Below are 21,831 nucleotides of genomic sequence, written 5' to 3'. Positions count from 1 at the left end.
TGTGAAATCCAGTTTTAGCAAAGAACCCTGCTAAGTTAGTTTAGCAAGACCTCCCCACCCTTGGTGTGTGATCAGGTTCCTCCTCCTCCCTCCCCGAGGCAATGTCTGGTCACCCAGGCCTGTCTTCAGCAAGAGTCCTGTGAGGTCAGTGTAGCCAGCCTCCCCCCTTCCCCCTGGTGTGGCCTCTTAGTAATTTCTGTCCACTGACCCCCACCCCACTCCTTGGCTGGAAATGCCCACTTGCTCGTGCTGTCTCTGGAGTGGAGCCCAATCTCTCTCCCCACTGCAAGGCCCCATTGTGGTGGTCCCTGTATCTATCACCACAGTCCTGAATAATGGTCGCCCTACTGCACTTCAACAAGTGCCACTGAGTGACTTTTTTGCTTTACCATTTCCACCACCTCCACACAAAAACATTCAGTAACTCACAGTGACACAGCTGTTCTATTTTCAAAATTAACCTGGAAGTGTGTTGTCTCTGAAGAACTACATAGCTGATTTCCTCACAGATCACAACTGAGACAGACGTCCTCAACTGAGCCCTTGCAGAGGCTGCTTGGAAAGAACTGGGAGGGGGGTGTCCTAAAGTGGGAGTGGGAGCTGTTCTCTCTGAAATGCACCTTGGTTGGTACATTCTTCTGCCCTCCCACCCCATGTCCAGTCTGTTCTGGTGGAGACAAGTTGACAAGAGCTAACCTTTCATGAGCTGGTCGTGATCTCCCTCTCCCCCCAACACACGCACACACACACACACACACACACATGCATGCACACGCACACACCCCAGGGTGAATCCAGCCCCCTCTTGGCAATGCAGGTGCACAAACGTTGCCCAACCCACCCAGGAAGGCTACAAGTTTGAGCAGCTCCAGCCCTGGAATGAAAGGCCTTTGTGTAAGGCATTGCCCCTGGCCACGGCGCAGAGGCAAGTTGAAACCGGTCTCACCAGTATGGCCAGGAGACTGATTCAAACTCCTCATAGGTTTCTCCAAGTGTGACAGACACAAACAGCCCAGTTTCCTTTAAGAAGTCACAGGAAAGGTCAAACTAGTCAAGTGGCAGGGGAAAGACACCACTGGAACCATTAGTCATGTGGACACAGAAGCTTAATGTACTGGGAGAAAGCCATGATTGAGGCACGAAAGATGAACACAGAAGGCTTCCAGGAGAGGTGACATTTAAGTTGGGGTGAAAAGGAGAATTTGCCAGAAAGATGATTTAAGAAGCTGAACCTTAAAAAAAAAGTCTTAAATATCATAAAATTCCATTTAAGAAATCCCCTTAAAACTTAGTAATAGAGAATATTAGGACAGAAGACTCTTAGATATTTGAATATATCTCATAGAGGTTAAGAAGAAACTTTTAAAGAAAATTGTGATGACATATTTTCCACCAATATTGCAATACCCTGTTTGTAACTGTAACTGCCTGAATTAAAACAAAAGTATTCGGAAATTATAAAGCATAACATCTAAAACAATGGCCTCTCTGCCTTGAAAAAAGGTATTGCACAAATATAGCTCAGCTTACCTATAAAGATTTCAAGCATTCAAACAATGTTAATTTCTGTCATTTATTACCAAGCTTGTTCATAGTTATGGGGAAAGAGAGATTACAGGAATAAACATGATTCAAAAGAAACTCTTAATAATTAAAAGGTGATTGCATTGTTACCATTGGCAATCCACTCCTAAATATATACCTACGAGAAATAAAAACATCCATATACAAAAGTATGAACACAGATGTTCATAGCAGCATGGGGAAACAGCTCACGTGTCCATCGACTGATAAATGGATAAATACAATATGGCATATCCACACAATGGAATATTATTTGGCAACAAAAAGGAAAGAAATATTTACACATGCCACAAAATGGACGAACATTGAGAAGATTATAGTACGTGAAAGAAGCCAATCACAAAAGATCATATACTGTATGATTCTATTTATATGAAGAGTCCAGAATAGGCAAATTTATAGAGACAGAAAGTCGAGTGCTATTTCCCCAGATCGGGGGGGGGGGGGTGTAAATGGGGAGTTACTGCTAATGGGTAGGGGGGTTCTTTTGGGAGTGATTGAATATGTTCTAAATTTAGATTGTGGTGATGATTACACCTCTGTGAATGTACTAAAACCACTGAATTGTACCCTAGTGAAAAAAGCAAAGTAATTTCACTGAACAGATTTCACTGAACAGGTTAGTGTCATATTTTTGTTCCACAGAAAGAATTCAGCACTAGACAAAGGATGCAATTTCCAGTGACAAAAATGTCAGGCCTAAGGTTAAGCTGCCACCACAAGATCTCTAATGACCTCCAGTGGTCACAACAAAAATTGCCTGGTTTATAGTACATGAGCCCAGCATGTGATGCACAAAGCGGTTATAAATATGGGGTTTGGTCTAGTATTTCCTAGCTTGAAAGCTGCAAAGTTGGAGTTAAAGGAAATATAGCCAATGACTATCCTAAACTGTCCCTTCCGCCTGATTCTTAAACACTGACTGAAGGGTTTATTTTTCTGTGGCCTGTCTTTGCAGCCTCTTTCAACAGAATCAGCAAGGTGCCTGTCTCCTGCCAATGATTCCCTCAGGGAGAGTACGTCAATGATCTGCTTTGCAGTCATGGATGCAGAAGTAGCTGGCAAGGAGAAGGAGAGCAGAAATGGCCCATCAGAGGCCATTATAACCTACTTAGGTTTTATAACCTAATTTGTAGGATTGGGGCTCAAAATATGGCACCTTGGAAGTCACTCTCTGACCTTTTCCTGCCTCTCTCCCATGGAGCATGATCATAAAAAATGTAAGAAAGTGTAAGAAAAAAGTGTAAGAAAGAGTGGGAGGCCGGTATTGTAAGCAAAAACAAGCCAATTTGGTCATGCACAATTCTCAGATCCTTTTTGGTAGCTTCCTAAGAAATTGAAAGGTTAGCTAGCTACCTCACCACCAGGTTCTAACAAACACCTAGAGTTTTCCTAAACTAACATTAGTACATAAGCCCAAACCACTTCATACAGTCTCCTCTGTAAGCTCGGTGAAGTCCCAGCTCTCTCTGCTGGGGGTGAGAGGTTCATTCAGTTGAGAAAAGACAGTGTAATAGCATTTTGTTATTACCCTCGTTGCTGACCTCAGGATACTAGAAATCCCCCGGACTGACACAAGTCCACCTATTTGGGGAGGAAATCTTTCTTTCAGGCACCTGCCACCAGCCTCGCTGGAGTCTTTCACTCAGGTCCGGGCACAGCTGGAGGGCTCCCTGGAATATTTTGGTCAGTCCACACTTTATGAACACCTTTAATTTCACCAGTAGGTTTCTAACACTCATCTAGCTTGTCAACAAGCCACTGATTGCTCTGATAATAACTAATGACTGATATTTGCCATGCTAATTAGCAAAGTATCTGATAAACTGAGGTTTTGTGACCTTTCCAATCTAGAGCTAGCTAATGATCCCTAGAGTTCTCAATCCGTTAATTCCTGATCAGAACACTAACTGCCCCTGGGTGTAATTTCAACTAACCAATGTCACACTGTCTATGCAGAGTGTTTTAGAGTAAATTACAGACATAAAGTGAGGGAGGGGGAAGAAAAAGAACAAGAACCCCTTGGCAATCCCAGACCACTGCTGTACAAATCTTGCCCACATTCCTAAATGTTGCTACCATTGTCACTTGTCATATATTGTTCAGATCTATCCATTTATTTAACGATTATTTACAGAGTGCCTACCTATGTCCCAGATATCCATTTGGAATACATTATCTGTCTTATAGTTCCCAGGAGAATTTAATATCCTAAGAGGATGTTAAAAATTCATTGGCTGAAGCTATTGGCAAGTTTTTGCCAAAAAGAAACAGTCCCACAATAATATGAAGGTGGTAAAGTCTCCCACGGCGACTCCACTTCAGCCTCCAGGAGGAAGCAGAGTCTGTTTGTAAATCTTAAAATAGCAATTGTTTTTTCTACCCTAGGAAAAAATATAATCCCTTAACGGTTATATAAAATTTTACTGTATTTTGTTTTGTTTAAGAACCAATGATAATGACATCATTAGGCTACACTTACCTTAGCTGTGATTTACTGCATCGTAAAAAAATCGTGAATAAGAATTCTTGACGTTGCTTGTTAGTCCAGAGATCAAACCAATGACTTATAAGAGCAACTCTTTCCTGAAAAAGCTGTAAGGGGGGAAATGACATGTCACTGTACAGTTCAGCACGTTCTTCGTTGCTAAACCATCTTTAGGCAATCTACCAGCAACCTCAGAACTAATATTTGCGTATCGTCTTACACTCACAAAGCACTTTCACGTATGTAGTTGGGGTCTGTCCTTTCAGTTTAAGCTGTTTTTACCCAGGGATACCAACGAGCCCAGACTCGTTGGGTGGGCTGGTGGAAAACACTGGCGGGGATGTAATTACGGAGGGCCTCCGAAAAACACAGAGGTTTTTGCTGGCTCTTGTTTCTACCTAGGCTAAGGAGGCTTAGGGAAACAGAGTCCATACATTTCATCTTGAAAACACATGCCGGCTACACTTATTTAATTGTGAAAACAGGACCTTTTGAAGTAGGTATGATTTCACCAACCCACTAACCATGGACCTTCATGGCCCCCTCCACGCTGGAAGCTAGTAAGTATTGCTAAATAGCCATTGTTAGTAGTGTCTCCAGGGAAGACATACACCAAGAACCAGAGTCCCCAAACCTGGATTTCAGTCCAACTTTGCTCAGATGGACATAGACAAACTCACTGTCTTATAAGTCAGGCTTTAGCCCCTCACCCTGTCTAGTCTCCTTCCACTGCGACGAGACTGAACCCAGGAGAGCTCCGAGAACCCAGTTTGCCTTCTCCATTGCCAGAGCTGCCCTAAGCCATTGAATGATGACTTCCTGCATGACCTTAAAATAGGAGTGGGCATCTCCAGGCCACGTGGAACCATGCGCTTGGCACAGGAGGGGAGAGAAGATTACAGAAGCACACGGAGAGACAGGCATGAACACTCCCACAGCACCACCACTAGCATTAAAAGCACCTTCCTTTCATCTTTTTCCCCCCTGCAGTAACCCATGTGTGTCTCTAAGGTCTCTGTTTTGTGTCTGGAGGTACAGAGGGAAAAGGGAGGCAGATCTGATCCGCCCATAAGGTAGGAGCTGGGGACTGGGGTGAGGAGAGACTGTCTCTGGGATAGACAAAGCTAGGTTTATTTTTGTTTAAACTGACTCAAAAACTAAATTATTTAGAGGGGTTTTCTTTAAAAATATGGCAACATGAGACCCAATATATCACACTAAAATTAACCTTACGAATAAAACTAGTTTTATTCTAGACTATGTAACTCACCTGTCTATTTAATGACTTGTTGCTAAAAGGCGTCCAGGCACTGAATCTTGTGTGGTAGCTCTCCACTTCCAGGGTTTTCCGGGAAGAATCCCCAGCTGACATCTCAGCAAATTATTTTCTTCTACTTGTAGGAACTACGGTTTTATTTCAATAGATGTATAATTAAGATCACCTAGAAACATCCAATATGCTGAAGTTGTCCTTACAGGAATTATGCAATTACAGTAATTCATATTTATAATACATAGATATATATAGAATTACAATAATTCACATATGTATGTGTATGTTTATATATATAGTATAAGCCATACAAATATACCCATGAACTCCAAATCATTGCAATTATTCTGTCCTTTACCTACTTGCATTCAAATCTGAATCTAAACAAGTTGTTTTTCACTTCGCTGAGAAAATGGGAGGTAAATAAAAATGTTTTGGGAAATACTTTTTTTTTTTTTTTTTTTTTTGAGACAGAGTCTCACTCTGTTGCCCGGGCTAGAGTGAGTGCCGTGGCGTCAGCCTAGCTCACAGCAACCTCAAACTCCTGGGCTCAAGCCATCCTCCTGTCTCAGCCTCCCGAGTAGCTGGGACTACAGGCATGCACCACCATGCCCGGCTAATTTTTTCTATATATATTTTTAGCTGTCCATATAATTTCTTTCTATTTTTAGTAGAGATGGGGTCTCGCTCTTGCTCAGGCTGGTCTCGAACTCCTGAGCTCAAACGATCCGCCCACCTCGGCCTCCCAGAGAGCTAGGATTACAGGCGTGAGCCACCGCGCCCGGCCGGGAAATACTTTTAATGACTCAGAAATTGGCATGATTCTTTATCAGCCAGGAAGATTGGTTTTTTTCTTTCCCTGGAAAGTAAGAATTTGAAGTGCTGGAAGAAAACACTTTATCTGCCCATCTTTTGAGGACAGAAGTCAAGAAGTATATAAAGAAAAAAATCAGGCTAATGTATTAGTTATCTATTGCTGCATAACAAATTACTCCAAAATTTAACAGCTCAAAACAACACTATCTCCAATTTTCTGTCGATCAAGAATCCAAGTACTGTACTAGTCTACTAGGGCTGCCATAACAAATTACCACAGACTGGGTGGCTTAAACAACAGAAATTTATTTTCTCACAATTCTGGAGGCTGGAAGTCCAAGATCAAGGTGTCATCAGCGTTGGTTTCTGGTGAGGCCTCTCTTCCTGGCTTGTAGACAGCTGCTTCTTGCTGTGTCCTCACACCGCCTTTCTTCTGTGTGCATGCAGAAAGAGAGATCTCTGGTGTCTCTTCTTCTTATAAGGACACCAGTCCAATCGGATTAAGGCCCCATGACTTCATCTAACCTTATTATGTCCTTCTCAGCCCTATCTGCCAATACAGTCACATGGGGGGTTAGGGCTTCTACGTGTGAATTTGGGGGGAAATACATTTCAGTCCATAACAGGTGTCTCTCGGTGTCAAGGTCTCTTATAAGGCTACGGTCAAGGTGTTGGCCAGGATTCTAGTCTCATTTGGAGGCTCTGAAGCCCATTCATGCTGCCAGAAGAACTCAGCTCCCACTTGCCATTGGCCGGAGGCCTCCCTTGCCTTCCTGACCACACAGGGCTTTTCCGTAGGGCAGCTCACATGGCAGCTGGCTTCTGTCACAGGGAGCACATGAGAAAGCTAAAGAGGGCACATGAGGGAAGCCACAGTCTCTTTATAACGTAAACTCACAGGCGACATCCGGTCACTGTTGCTGTATTCTGTTGGTTAAAAGCTAGTCACTAGGTCCACCCCACACTGAAGGGGAGAGATTATACAAAAGCACAAACAGTAATACAACCTATCACAGCACCCTTTGGGTCAGTTCCCTTCCTTTTGCACACGCAGAACACACTGACCCCCCCCCCCCCCGCCCCTTTTAAGGGAGACAACCCAAAAGTTCCATTTCATCAATACTTTTAGGTCAGAGTCCAGGAGACATGAATGATTCACAACACTGTCTACAGAGTCACATATAGCTTCTCTTGATCCAGAGACCTTTGAACTAAAAAGATAAGTTATCTGGTCCTTGCCCCTACATACAATATATGTAATGTATAACAGGGAAAGGAGAACTGCAGTAGATATTACCATTTTTAAAGGAGAAGGATGACATATAAAAGGGTCCATAGCAATTCTGAAATCCTGCTATAGAAGGCTGGAGTCCAATTATCATTTTTAGTCTCAAACAATCACATTCTCTTTTAGACTCTGCCAGTGATTCCCTTGACAATGCCAATTTCTCATGATATATCTCAAGTTATTTATTTGATCCTAAGCAGTGTCAGATGGCCCAATTGTTTAGAGATATTTCTTTTCTCTATATAAAGTTACCTATCAGGCTTCCTTAGGAAGAGCCAAACACTAAGTCTCTTTTCCCTGAGACTTTTTCCAACTGGAAGTATTTGCTGGGGACCACCTTGTTCCATTCAGAGATCCTAACTATGGTATGACAACCATACTTTTGAGTTGGTCCTTGCCACTAGGTAGAGTTTCAAGCAGCATTTGTTGCTCAAAGGCCTTCTCAGTTTTTTCGTTACTAGTTGAAGACATGAATAAAATTGCTCCTTCCAGCCTTGCAAATTCCTGAGTTTGGGGCTTTCTCTGAATTCATTTTCATTCCTGTTTGCAAACCAGTCAGATATTTTCTGAGCTCCTTTATTTCTTGTAACACCTTGGCAAATGCATCCTGTAGTAATAAATTCATTCTAATAACATTCATTTTCTACCTCTTCACATAAAGTACAAACTCATTAGGTATATAATATGTCCTTTAATCTATTCCAGACTACCGGTTTATAACTTTTTCCACTGCATAATATGGATTGCTATCTTCTCATATCTCCAGTAACAATTTCATACTGTCAGACTGGATGGTAATGTCACGTAATTTGGAATGTCTTGCTGTTGTTATGGCAGCTTCCTACTCCTGGAACCAATTTCTGTACCTACCAAACATTTAAGGAAGCAATAACACTAAACTTACACAAAATCTTCCAGAGAATAGAAAAATTGGGAATTATTTCCAACTCCTTTTATGAGGTTACTATAACCTGGATCCCCAAACCCACAAAGTACTTTACAAGAAAGAAATATTTCATGTTTATTACTGTAACTATAGATGCAAAAATCCTACTAAAATATTAGAACACCAAACCCAGATATACAAAAAAGATAATATCACCACCAAGTTGGATTCAGTCTTGCAATGTAAATTTGGTTTGACATTACAAAACTCAATGTTCTTATCATCATTAACAAAACAAAAGAGAAAAATAATATGATATCAGTAGAAACAAAAAAGTGCATTTGATTAGGTTTAGCACCCATTCATGACAAAAATGTAGCAAAGTAGAACTAAAAGAGAAATTTCTCCCATCCACGTACTAACCAGGACTGACCGTGCTTAGCTTCCCAGATCAGATGAGACTGGGCGTGTTCAGGGTGGTATGGCCATAGACTAGAAGAGAAATTTCTAATCCAAATAAGGGCATATACAATAAACCTATAGCAAACATGAAACTTATGGGGAAATGTTAAAACTTTCTCTCTGATCACTACTATCACCTTTATTTAACACTGTTCTGGAGGTTCTTTTCAATGTGATAAACCAAAAAAATAAAATAAAATGTATGATCATTTTTTAAAAATAAAATTATCATTATTTGTTAATAACATAATTATTCATAGAAAATATTAAAGCATCTACAGCTAAATTGTCATGTTTAATAAATAAAGCTCAGCAATGTTGTTGTACACAAGATTGATATATAAAAATCAATTGTATTTCCACATAACAAATATTTATTAAGCAACAATATATCATTTATAATAGCATTTAAAAATCCAATTTAAACCAAGGAGGGACAAGTGTTCCACATAAAAAACTAAAAATTTTATCAAAAGAAATTTTATAAGATCTAAAAAAAAAAGAAGAATATACATCTGTGTAGATGTTGATGCTTCCAAATTAATCTATTACTCAACACACGTTCATCAAAACCCAGCAAGTGTGGTGTGGTGTTTGGTGTATGTGCGTCTGTGTGTGTTTGACAAACTGATTATAAAATGTGCATAGAAATGCAAAGGGTCAGCAGTTGCAGCCGTGTTTTCCCAGTGCCTGTCTCCCTGCCAGCACTGCGTGGTGGCCTCCCAAAAGCTCCACCCAGCTGCCACCAGCATCATGGTAGCCCGTAAAGGGGCCGAGCCCAGCAGAAGAGCCACCTGGGCCCCGTGGGCAAAAGAATACAGCAGGAGCTGATGACCCTCATGATGTCTGGTGACAAAGGAATTTCTGCTTTCCCTAAATCAGACAACCTTTTCAAATGGCTAGGGACCATCCATGGAGCAGCTGGCACAGTATATGAAGACCTGAGGTATAAGCTCTCCCTAGAGTTCCTCAGTGGCTACCCCAACACACCCATGGTGATGTTCCTCACACCTTACTACCACCCCAGGGTAACATCTGCCTGGACATCCTGAAGGACAAATGATCTGCCCAAGACATCAGTCTTGGACCACCCTGCTTTCCATTCAGAACCTGCTAGGAGAACCCAACATTGAGAGCCCTTTGAACACAACATGCTGCTCAGCTCTGGGAAAACCCCACAGCTTTTAAGAGGTACCTGCAAGAGACCTACTCAAAGCAGGTATCCAGCCAGGAGCCCTGACCTGGGCTATCCAGCCTCTCCCTGCATTGTCTTTTTATTTTTTTCCTTAGATGGTCTGTCCTTTCCTTGATTTCTGTATAGGACTCTGTATCTTGAGCTGTGGTGTTATTTTCGTTTTGTTTCTGTTTTGTAAATTAAGTCTCTGGTTGAACTCTTGCGATGTATATTAAATAAATACACTTTGGTTGTTTTTCTGTTGTTGTTGTTGTTAAAAAAAAAAAAGAAACAAATGCAAAGGATCGAGAATAGCAAAGAAAACTTCAAAAAGAACAAAGTGGTAGGACTTACTCTACTTGATATCAGGACTTACTTATTATCAAGCTAGTGTAAATAGGAGCATGAGATATTGGCACAAGAATAGACAAATAAACCAATGGAAGACATCAATGAGTCTAGGAACAGACCCATGCATATATGGAACTGGATGTGTGGCAAAGGTGGCGGCACCGTGGAGCAGTGGTAAGAGATGAAAAGGATGACCCAAGTCAGTAACATGTGAAGTGGAACAACGGCCCAGTTGGGCCCAGCTGACCTCAGAATCACAAGAAATGACAAATGATCATTATTTGAAGCCACCACATTTTGAGATGGTTTGTTATTCAGCAATAACAAAAAAATTGGTATCCAGAAGTAGATTATTTCCATAATATAACTTAAAACATAATGACATTGACATCAGGAGTGGGCAGCAAGTGGAAATTTAAAGGTGTTGAGGAGACCAGGTGTTGAGGAGACCGTTCAGTGGAGTCCAGAAAAGCAGTTAAGTTTCTATGGAAGGCTAGAGAGAAGGTGACCTGCATATGTAGCAGTGGAGACTTTAGTCTTTTGCCTGCTTTTATGAGGATGGTAGAAAACGTACCAATGAATACAGAGACTTGGATAAAGAGATTCCAAGCAGCATGTAGAAAGCCACGGTTGGCTTCTTTAGCTGTCCAGTAAGAGAGACATGAACTAACTTCAAAGGTCTATTTAGTTGTGGGGCAAAATTTAGTGGAAATAAAGACTATCTAGTAAAAGTATCTCCAGAGGCAAAAGAATCTCAAAGTAATAAATGGCCTCAGGGCAAAGATCAAATCAGGATGAGTCAAGGGGGAGAGTGTAAGACTCTTCAGGAAGGTCTTTAAACGATCGATCCTGTTATTTAAAAAGTACAGTTGACCCTTGAACAACACAGATTTGAACTGTGCGGGTCCATTTATATGCAGATTTTCTTCTGCCTCTGCCACCCCGGAGACAGCAAGACCAATCCTTTCTCTCCCTCCTCCTCCTCAGCCTACTCAGTGTGAAGATGAGAACGAAGACCTTTGTGATTATCCACTTCTACTTAATGAATAGTAAATATATTTTCTCTTCCTTATGATTTTTTTTAAATCTATTTTTCTTTTTTTTTTTATTTCAGCATATTATGGGGGCACATAAGTTTAGGTTACGTATATTGCCCTTGCCTCCCCACCCTCCCAACTTATGATTTTCTTAATAACATTTTATTTTCTGTGGCTTACTTTATTGTAAGAATACAGTGTATATATTAATACATATAACATACAAAGTATGTGTTAACTCTTTAAGTCATCAGTAAGACTTCCAGTCAAGAGTAGACTATTAGTTAAGCTTTGGGGGACTCAAAAGCTATATGTGGATTTTTGACTGCAAAGAGGATCAGCGGCCCAACTCCTGCATTGTTCAAGGGTCAACTATAAAGGAGTTTCAAAGAATCTTAAAGTCTTTGTCCCATGACATCCTGATTCATGGCCCAGCGCAAAGGAGGACCTATCTCGAAGAGATTTGTGGGTATAACTTTTGTCTAATGCAACAGATTACAATTAGATACATACAAAGCCCACAAATTGGGGCTTTGTAAAGAGAGTTGTTCTAGTGAAAGCATGACTGGCTTGGAATTAAAAACCAAACCAAACAACAACAACAAAAAAAAACCTAAGAAAATTTGAAAAAAGTCTCTGAGTCACCATTCCAAGCTGGTGTCTGGGAGACAGAGAGCCTGCCTTTTCAGTTTACAGGTTTCCAGATCAAAAGGAGCTATGCACTAGGAGCCTCATTTGCAATTGACCCTGATGCAGATCACAAGAGAGACTGGACTTTAAGCCTGTTACCATAATTGGATGAGACCTTGGGTGTCTTGGAGCAGGGTAAATATATTCTGCATGCTACAGGTGTGAATTGTTGTGGCCAGAGGGAGGAACACAGTATATTGTCTGTCCATATGGCCAGGAACAATTGCTCCCATCCCTCTACACAAATACCAGTTCTCCCATCAAGAAGGAGAGTCTATTCCTCTGCCTCCCCTCAAATCTGCACTAGCACTGGCTTGTTTTAACCAATGGATGTGGTAGAAGTGATGATGTGTGACTTCTGGGCATGGGCCTTAAGAAAACTTGTCACTTCTATTTTTGTACTCTTGGGATCCAGAGGCCATGTAAATAAGTTTGGGAGTTTGGGCGAGAATATTGAATGTCAAGAAACCATATAGATAAAAGCTGAGCCAACCCCCAAATGTTTCAGCCACCCCAGTCAAAGTACCAGATGTAGGAATGAAGTCGTCTTATATAATTCAGTTCCAACCAAGCTCCCAGGTGAATGCAACCACATGAATCACTCTAGCCTACAAAACATGAAGCTGAATAACTACCCAGCTGAGGCCAGCCAACCCATCGAATTGTGAAAAATAATAAATAATTCCTGTTTCTAGCTACTGAATTTTGGGATGGTTTTGTTATCCAGCACAGACTGACAAAATCACGTGTTGATGAGCATTCAAAACTCTCACCTACAGCTGGTAAAAATGTAAATTGGTGTAAGTACTTTGAAAAACTTTGACCCAACAGAAAAAGTAACTTGTGGACTAAAATATATCAACAAGAATATTTGCAACTGCATCAGATAGCTCCAAACTGGAAACAACCCAAGCATCCATCAATAGTTGCACAGATAAATATACAGCCATATGTGCATGTAATGGAATACTATACATCAATGACATGAATAATCTGCTGCTACACAACAATATGGATGAATCAAACACATACTACATTAAACCAAAGAAGATGGAAACAAAATAATACATTTTGTATTGTTTCATTTATATAAAGTTCTACACCATAGTGTCAGAAGTCAGGATAGAGTTTACCCTGGAGAAAAGAGAGGGTAGTAATGGGGAGAGGACGTGAGAGGTGATCTGGGTGCTGGTACTGACCTAGAGGTGGGAGCCCACACTTCCCTTCTCTCTATGATTCACCGAGCTCTACACTCCTGATTTGCATATTTTTATAGCCTCTATTTCAATCGAAAAGTTTCTAAAGTTATCATTTATGATAACATGAAAACTATTAAGTAGCTAGATAAAATGAAAGTGTACATTTTATGAAGAAAATTATAAAACTTTATTTAAAATATTTTAAAGACTTAAATAAATGGAAAGATATGACTTATTCATGGATTAGAGGACTTGGTAGAGTGAGAGATTAATTCTCTCAACTTGATCTATAGATTCAATGCAATCTCAGTTAAAAAAAAAAAAGAGAAATATTGTGAGGTGTGTGTGTGTGTGTGTGTGTAACTTCAAAGCTGATTTTAATTTATTTCTGGAAGTTTAAAGGGCCAAAAACAGTCAAGACAATCTGGAAGAACAAAGAAAGGAGACGTGTTTCTAGATGTTAAGATTTACTCTAAAGCTGTGGTAATAAGATGATATGGTATCAGTTTGGGGACAGACAGCTAAATCAGTGGAACAGAAGGGCAACTCCAGAATAGACCCAGGAGTACATGGGCACTTGTTAAATGACAAATCAAAAGGAGAAGAGATGGATTTTTCCATTTATAGAAAAGAGATTATCTGTTTTTAGAAAAAGAGAAAAGAAATTGGGGCCCTTTCTCCACTATACACATACACACCAACTATCTAAAGGCTTTTCATATATGTGCATAAAATCAATTACACATGGTTTTTGAATCCCTAGAGGACAAAATTAAGAACAATGGATGATGTCAGAGAGGAAGATTTTGGCTCAATGTAAGTGGGGGAAAAAATCACTTCCCAGTTCTGGTTGTCTCAGGAGATTCTGTCCATTACTGGAGATAGTCAAGCTCAAGGTAGATGACCTCTTGCCAGTGCTACTCTAGCTGGGATCCAAGTATCAGAAACATCTAAGTTTCTAAGCAATCCTCTGTTGCTATAAATCCCAAGAAGGGAGAGTGCAACATGGCCTGAAGTAGCTGAAGAAACCATTAAAGAGTCAAAGGAATTCCAGAATAAGACAAACATTTGCAGCACCTCTACTCTTATTACACTTCAATGAGATAGAAGCTCATTTTCAAATGAATATATTAGAAAGGCATGTACCATATTAGGAACAATTTTAGAAATGTTACAGAAGACCAGCCTGACATAGTCAGTGTCAGATTCGGATCCCTGCTCTGACTCTGCCAAATGGAAGCTTTGCAAGTAATCTAGTGTCTGAGCCTCAGTTTCCTCATGTGTAAAACAAAGCGGGGATGTGTCTTGGCAAACTGCATTATAATAATGTGTTGTTCAGATAAAAACCTCATGGCAATGTGGGAAATTAAATACCTCCTTCTGAATCAACATTAAATCAAAACAAATTCTTAGTTTCATAAGATGCCCAGCTGTTGTTATGTGAAATCCCTCCAAGAGCCAACATACAGCCTTTTTACTTAGCAAGTTATCAAAGTTATTCTTATCCTCTGTGTTAAGGAATTACTGAGTTACATAATGAACCGAACATGACAAAAAGAATAATAGCTGCTGTCTCTGCTGGTGGGCTTAAATATGTGAGCATAGTACAGTGCATTATGTGCATGTACCTATATGTATAAATTCCCATAAGGTTATTTTCATTATGTAAGATGTCAATTTGTCTGACTAGCTATTCAGCCCAGAGAGAAACGGCAGGTTGGCAATCACCACTGCTTTAGTGGAATGATTTCTTTTCTTATTCCAGCATTTTATATTCCTCCAAAGAGTAGTTCCATAAGACGTTAATAGGTATTTTCCCAGAAAACAGGGTCTGTGATTAAATATGATTGGAAAATGATTCATTGAACCAAAATTAGACCTGTTTCTTTTTTGTAGGATGTTCTAAAAATTTTAATATGCTAATGTTCACAATGAATCTCCAAGAGGAGAAAATAGTATGTAGCGTTTTCCCTTGTTCATTGTTATATGGAGCCTATCATAGTATGTATTGATTATCCAGTGTGGTTATCATAGGATTTATCTAATACTGGGTAACAATTGTCCCAAATCTCAGTGGCTTAAAATAACAAACATTTATTATCTCACAGTTTCTGTGAGTCAGGATTCTAGGCATCACTTAGCTGGATCTCTCACAGTCCAAGTGATAACTGGGGCTGTAGTTGTCCCAGAGCTGGACTGGGGAAGAACTGACTTTCATGCTCACATAAGTGGTTGTTGGCAGGATCCAGTTCATCCCAGACTGTTGGAACAAGGGCCTCGGTTCCTTGTTGGCTGTTGGCCAGAGGCATCTCCCCCATGTGAGCTTCTGTATAGCTTAGCTCACAAAATGTGAGCTAAGTCCACCCAAGTGCACAAGTGAGAAAGCAAGAGAGGGCACACAAGATGGAAGTCAGAGTCTTTGTGCAACTTAAACTCCCAGGCTCAAGCAATCCTCCTGCCTCAGCCTCCCGAGTATCTGGGCCTACAGCTGTGCACCACCACTTCCAGCCAATGTTTCTATTTTTTGTAGAGACAAGGTCTCAATATGTTGCTCAGGCTGGTCTCAAACTCCTGGCTTCAAGCGATCCTCCTGCCTTGGCCTCCCAAAGTGCTAGGATTACATGCGTGAGCCATGGTACCCGGCCATACTATCACTTTTTGATTAGTCAGAACAGGGGTCTGAAAACATGGTCAGCAGACCATAATCTGGCCTACCACCCGATTTTATAAATAAAGTTTTATTAGAATATAGCCAATCTCATTTATTTATGTATTGTTTATGGTTGCTTTTATACTATAACAACAAAATTGAGTAATAGGGAGAAAGACCATATGGCCTACAAAGCCAAAAATATCTATTATTTAGACCTTTACTAAAAAAGTTTGCCAACTTCTGCATTAGCAGCAAGTCCAGCCCACATTTAAGAGGAGGAAGTCACAAAAGCATAAATGCCAGGACTCTGAGGTTACTGGGAACCGTTTTAGAAGCTGCCTACCCACAACAGTGTTTGCCATAGAGCAGGCATTTGGCAAGTGTTTTCTGAATGAATAAATTAATAATTGTTCATATTGCTATGATTTGAATGTGTCTCCTCCAAAATTCAGGTGTTGAAACTTAATGGCCAATGTTATAGTATTAAGAGGTGGAGCCTTTAAGAGGTAATTAGGTCATGAGGATTCCTTCCCTTGCGATGAGATTCAGGCCCTTATAAGGCTTCACACATCATTCAACTCACTTGCCCTTCCGCCTTCTGCTCCATGAGGACAGAGTATTCCTCTTGGAGGATGCAGCAACAAGGCACCATCTTGGAAGCAGAGAGCAGCCCTTACTAGACAACCGGACCTGCTGGCACCTTGATCTTGGACTTTCCAGCCTCCAGAGCTATGAGAAATAAATTTCTGGGGTTTTTTGTTCTTGTTTTTTGTTTGTTTTGTCTTGTTACCCAGTCTCAGATATTCCATTATAGCAGCACAGACTAAGACATGCATCTACCAATTTTCCATATTCAAGGTCTAAAAGGCAAGTTAACAAGAATGAAAAACCAAGTTCCTTCACTGCTTATTAGGATTTGACAACTGTGTCACGACTGTAACAATTTATCAACTTGTGTGATCCTCTTGTTAGCAATTTCCATCATTATGTTAAATGAGTCATATGGTAAAATAAGCTTAGAATTGGATTAATATGTAGATATGACAGATTATTCTTTCATGACATCAGCAAATTTTTTAAAAAGGAAATATTTCAACGTACTCATTTCAGATGAGAATTCACTCTGGGGCAAGAATACTTACTGTGAATCATGTTTACAATATGACAATCACCAGTCTCTTCTAATACCAAGAGAGATTCAAAGCTTAGGTGTATATAATCAAATTCTCATCCATTTTTCATCTTTCCTATGTGTCCTTTCTCCAAAAGCCAAAATACTGCACCATGAAGTTCTTCCTTGGTCATTTAGGTATTGTCTTGTTCTTCTCTACGAAGTGCCATGTCACTGCTGGAAAAGTAAAGGAGCCGGCTGCCGTCTCACTTACAGCACAGTTTTTGACTTTGACTTGAAACTCCAGAGTGGGTGATGCAAACTGGAAGCCTCTTAGCTACTTTGGTCAGTAAAACAAGGGCCTTAACTGTTTCTAAAGTTTTCTGAAAGAAGGGAATAAAATAGGAAAACCAAATCTGTGGCTCTTCTCATTTGTAACTGGATCCAACAAACATACCAAGTACCAAAATCAAAATGGGAAGGGGCAGGTGTCATAAATGTAACAAATCACACGAGTTCATACATTTTTACAGTCATGACACAAAAATAAACATCTTAATTTTTGGTTGAGTGTCTACACCGAGTGGCACTGCACTAGGAAATCTCTTCCCTATACACTAGCTTGTTGAACCCTCACATTCACCCTAGGAGTTAGATGACAAAAGAGAAAAACGTGGTAAAGAAAATCACCCCAGGTCACACAGCTAGTAATTGGCTATTAAGTTTAAAAATTGTACTGGATTTTTCCTAAAGTGTGAGTGTAACTTGAACTGGATATAAGACCGCTCTGGATTTATTTGGGAATGCAGTTTCTATGTCATGGCCGACTAGCCTTCACAACTGACATATTGATGAGGAACTTGGCAACTGACATTAACACTTTTATCCTTTGGGGAAAAAAAGAAGAGGCCTATTGTGTGACAATGTGATATTGCAAAATAATAGGAAATATATTTATTAATCTCTGCCCCCATTCCTGACATAGAACTCCTAAAACCCTTGTAGATAGGGGTGCTCAGAAAATCTTTTGTCCTAACATTTGGTCTTTGACCCCAGTTCCTGACACAGAGCTCCTAAACCCCTAGGAATTTCCTGAGTGATAGCATCATCTTTTGTTCTAAAGAGGTGACTCTTGATGGGCCCCTAGATAGCTTCAGGATGGGGGCTGGTTGCCAGGGGAACCAACCATGTGATTAGAGGCTTAGAATTTCCAGCTCCATCCTTTGACCTTGAGGAGGGGAGAGGACCTGAAGGTTAAATTGATCACCAATAAACAAAGATTTAATCAATCATGCCTACATAATGGATCCTCCATAAAAATCCAAAAAGACAATGTTCAGGGGGCTTCCAGATAGCTGAGCATGTGTGTGTACCTGGACGCTGGTGAGCCTGCAGAGGGCACAGAAGCTCCCCACCCCTTCTCACGTGCCTCTCCCTACTCATTTCTTCCATCTGACTACTCATCTGTGTCCTTTGTGATAGTCTTTACAATAAATGGGTAAACATAAGAACCAGGATTTATAACCAGTAAGTGAGAAGCACAGGTCACAAGCTGGGAATTGTGATTGGCATCTGAAGCAGTGGTTAGTTTTGTGGGACTGAGTCCTTCCTTAACCTGTGGGATCTGATGCTCTAGGTAGATAGTGTCAGAATTGAGTTAAATTATAGGACACTGAGTTGGTGGACACTGGAGAATTGGTTGTCAGTGGGGAGAAATCTCTACACATTTTGGTGACCAGAGGTGAAATGTTGTGTTAAGCAAGTATGTGAGAGTAGAGAGAATTTTTTACCCCCCTCATAACAACCAAAGCCAGATTAGGGATACAATGGCTGAGCAATTGCCAATCTATGCAGACAGCTAAATCATCACTGGGATAAATCAGAAGAGCCACGATGTCAGTCTGTTTCCAAAGGTTATACAGCTGGAGAAACGCAAGTTGGCCTGGTCCTGCTCCATTACAGTGGATACAGTGGCTTAGAAGATGACAACAAAACATTGTTCCTTGGCACAGAGGTATGTACCTTTGTTTGAGTGTTTCTGCAGTTCACACATGCAAGTTGTGCAATGATTCATTTATTATTTAAAATTTACTTCCTTAAATATGCTTTCCAAGAGAGGCTGTCTGGTTCTAAAGATTGCACCAAAGAACTAGAGTACAGGAAAAGTGTGTGTGATTAGTGAAAAACTAGAAATGAAAGACAATTCCACTTACGTTAAATCTCCCACACTCTGGGCATGTAAAAACGTAACCCAGTATACAATTTGTATTAAATACACGAATGCACAATGGATCATAAAAGTGATAGCATGTCTCGAGGAAATCTGCACTATTGATAGCACAGGTGGTGACAGAAAACAGCATACTTGTGCTGATATTCTCAAATGCTGGATGTGCTCACTGATCTACAAGGTTAAAGCTAAAAAAATTAAAGCTGTAACAAATAAAAAGCAACTGCACTATTTGAATGCATTCAGGAAAAATTAAATTGTATTGTTGCTATAGAACTTTCAAGTCCTTAACCTCTGCTTTCTCCCACTAAAATCACTGTTTATAGAACATGATTTTTGAGGTTGCTAAGGAGCACAAGCGTCAAGTCCCTGCAGAACACTGTAACGGGCTTGGATACAATGGCAAGGGTTGCGTTGAGCTTTGATACAGATGACGTCAGGATATATTCTGTTCTGATGCTTACGGCAAGGTTTATTAATAAGCACAGCATCAGCGCTTTTAAGAAGATAAATATTCAGAAGTACCACTGTTTTGTCCTATTCATCAAATAAATCTTAGCATATTCACTCTTAGAGCTATAGTTACAACCACGACCCGTATTCACAGATTTTCTGTATTTCTCCTTCACTCCCTCACCCCACACCCTACTCCCCACATTTCTGGACCCCAAAGTAGGAAAGAGGGTGCGAACTGGCATAAGGAGAGAGGGAGTTGGTGATTTTCATGGAGTCTCATGAAAATCAGTGTTTTCCAAATGCTCAAGAACTTCGCTTTAGTTTTACCCCACATGAGCGCTCCAGGGGAGGTAAGAGTTTCCTCGCCACAGCCCAACTCAAACCTGGTCCTCCATGTGGATCGTTTTGGTTTCTCCCCAGAGCCTCTCGAGGGTCCTTTACAGAGCTGTGAAGGGCCTCCAGGGACATCGAGGGAGGGCCCGGCGCCCTGCCCCAGCGCTGCTTAGGGTCTTCCTGGGGCCGCATGGGGAAACTGAGGGACCTAAGCCCCGTGCCCCATGCGGGCCCCCAAAGCAAAGGACGCGCGGCTGAAAAGCCAGGGGCTTTACCTCCGGGAAATGGCCAAGAGGCCAGGAACGGCGGCGGCTGTCTCCTCGGACGCGCAGTGAAAAGCGAGAGCTCTCCGCAGCCCGAGGAGATGGGTGGGGCAGGGACAGCCCCGTCTCCATGGGGACCCCACAACGCGGACCCGCAGTCCAGCCCAGCGCTGCGCTCCCGCGGCCGACCCTGACCTTCCCGGCTGGAGCGCCGGGCACTGGGGGCGCTGTGCGCCCCTCTCTCCGTGGCCGCAGCGAGTCCCGCTAGGCGAGTCCCGCTCCTCTTCCTGCCTCCAGGGAGCCTGCGGAGGGAGAAATCTTCCCTGGATCCCTGTGGGTCACTGCACGTCCCCGCAGCTCTGCAAGGCGCGGAGCAGAGATGCCAGACGAAAGGCTATGGGACCCCAAGAAGAGACTTGGACACTGAAGCCAGCGTTTGCTTGGTGACAAATAAAGCCAGCAATTTTAAGGCCGTGTGATGGCAAAAGTAGAGCTTCTTATTCTTTATCATGTTCATCTGCAGTAAATCCTCAGAAACTTTTAATACTTGTTATTACCAATTTTAGCGTTATACAGGAGGTACAAAATTAGAAGGAAAAGGCATTCCAAATTAGTTTCTAAATGGTTCTGGTCAAAATGCCTTCAATTATTGTAAAGCCTTTAAAATTTTTTCTTTTGTAGTAATAGTTATCACCATGGGAAGATGTTCACAATACATTAAGTACAAAAAGCAGCCAAGAAAACCACATGAATAGTATGATCTATTTTTTTTTTTTTTTGTAAAAAAAACATGTTTAAGAAGTCTGGAAATGTGTACGAAAATAGGTTAAATAGTTTGCTCTGGTAGTAGGTTTTTAAAGATCACCTGTAATTCAAATTTTTCTAAAATGGATGTGCAACATCTATGTAATAAACAATACATTTTATTCTAATAGTTTTAAAAAAGAGAGAGAGATGGGGTCTCACTATGCTGTCCAGGCTGGAGTGCAGTGGCTATTCACAGACGGGATCATAGGACAATTTGGCCTGGAACCCCTGGGCTCAGCGATCCTCCTAGGTAGCTGGGACTATCGGTATGCATCACCGAGCCCAGCCCTAATATTCTAATCCAGGCACCTCATTTTTATCCTGTTGCCTTTAATATACATATGTTTAAGGAGTGTAAAAAGATACAAATTAGATAAACTAAAATTTTGCTACCTGGGACCCGCATGGGGTCCTTTAACACAAAGGGCAAATGAACCAAGTGAATAAACAGTCAATCTGCTGCCCTGTCACTAACCCATGGGAAACAGCTTTTGCTTTATCTCAGAACCCATCCAAGAAAAACATGTCACATGACAAAGTTTCCTTTTGTCCTGCCAGACTCTAGAGTGCTACTTTCCCCCTAAAATCCCTATTCTCTCAACCCAAATGAAAAGTTTCAAATGAAGTATACAGTTCTGTGACTTTGTAATTTTTAAGAGGGGTATATTAAAAGGACCAATTAGACAAACTGATAAAAATACTTCTAATTCAGAATGCCAAAAATTACTAA

General features: G+C 41.0%; 1 protein-coding gene and 1 pseudogene across 1 annotated transcript in view; one reads left to right on the top strand and one right to left on the bottom strand.

Moving 5' to 3' along the window:
• ECT2L (epithelial cell transforming 2 like) overlaps nucleotides 1-20,377 on the bottom strand; it is an 83,478-nt gene extending 63,101 nt beyond the window's left edge. The window contains exons 1-3 of the mRNA XM_069488223.1: nucleotides 20,307-20,377; nucleotides 5,343-5,514; nucleotides 4,067-4,179 (exon numbers count right to left, since the gene is read on the bottom strand). Coding sequence (XP_069344324.1) covers nucleotides 4,067-4,179; nucleotides 5,343-5,444 — 215 coding nt within the window. The 5' untranslated portion in view covers nucleotides 5,445-5,514; nucleotides 20,307-20,377. The remainder of the gene's footprint in view (nucleotides 1-4,066; nucleotides 4,180-5,342; nucleotides 5,515-20,306) is intronic.
• On the top strand, nucleotides 9,628-10,037 carry LOC138395786 (ubiquitin-conjugating enzyme E2 C pseudogene; annotated as a pseudogene).
• Nucleotides 20,378-21,831: the final 1,454 nt, after the last annotated feature.

Source organism: Eulemur rufifrons, chromosome 15 (assembly GCF_041146395.1).
Source record: "Eulemur rufifrons isolate Redbay chromosome 15, OSU_ERuf_1, whole genome shotgun sequence".
Taxonomy (NCBI): domain Eukaryota; kingdom Metazoa; phylum Chordata; class Mammalia; order Primates; family Lemuridae; genus Eulemur; species Eulemur rufifrons.
Note: the sequence above shows the minus strand (reverse complement) of the source record. Positions and strands in the feature narration are given on the sequence as shown.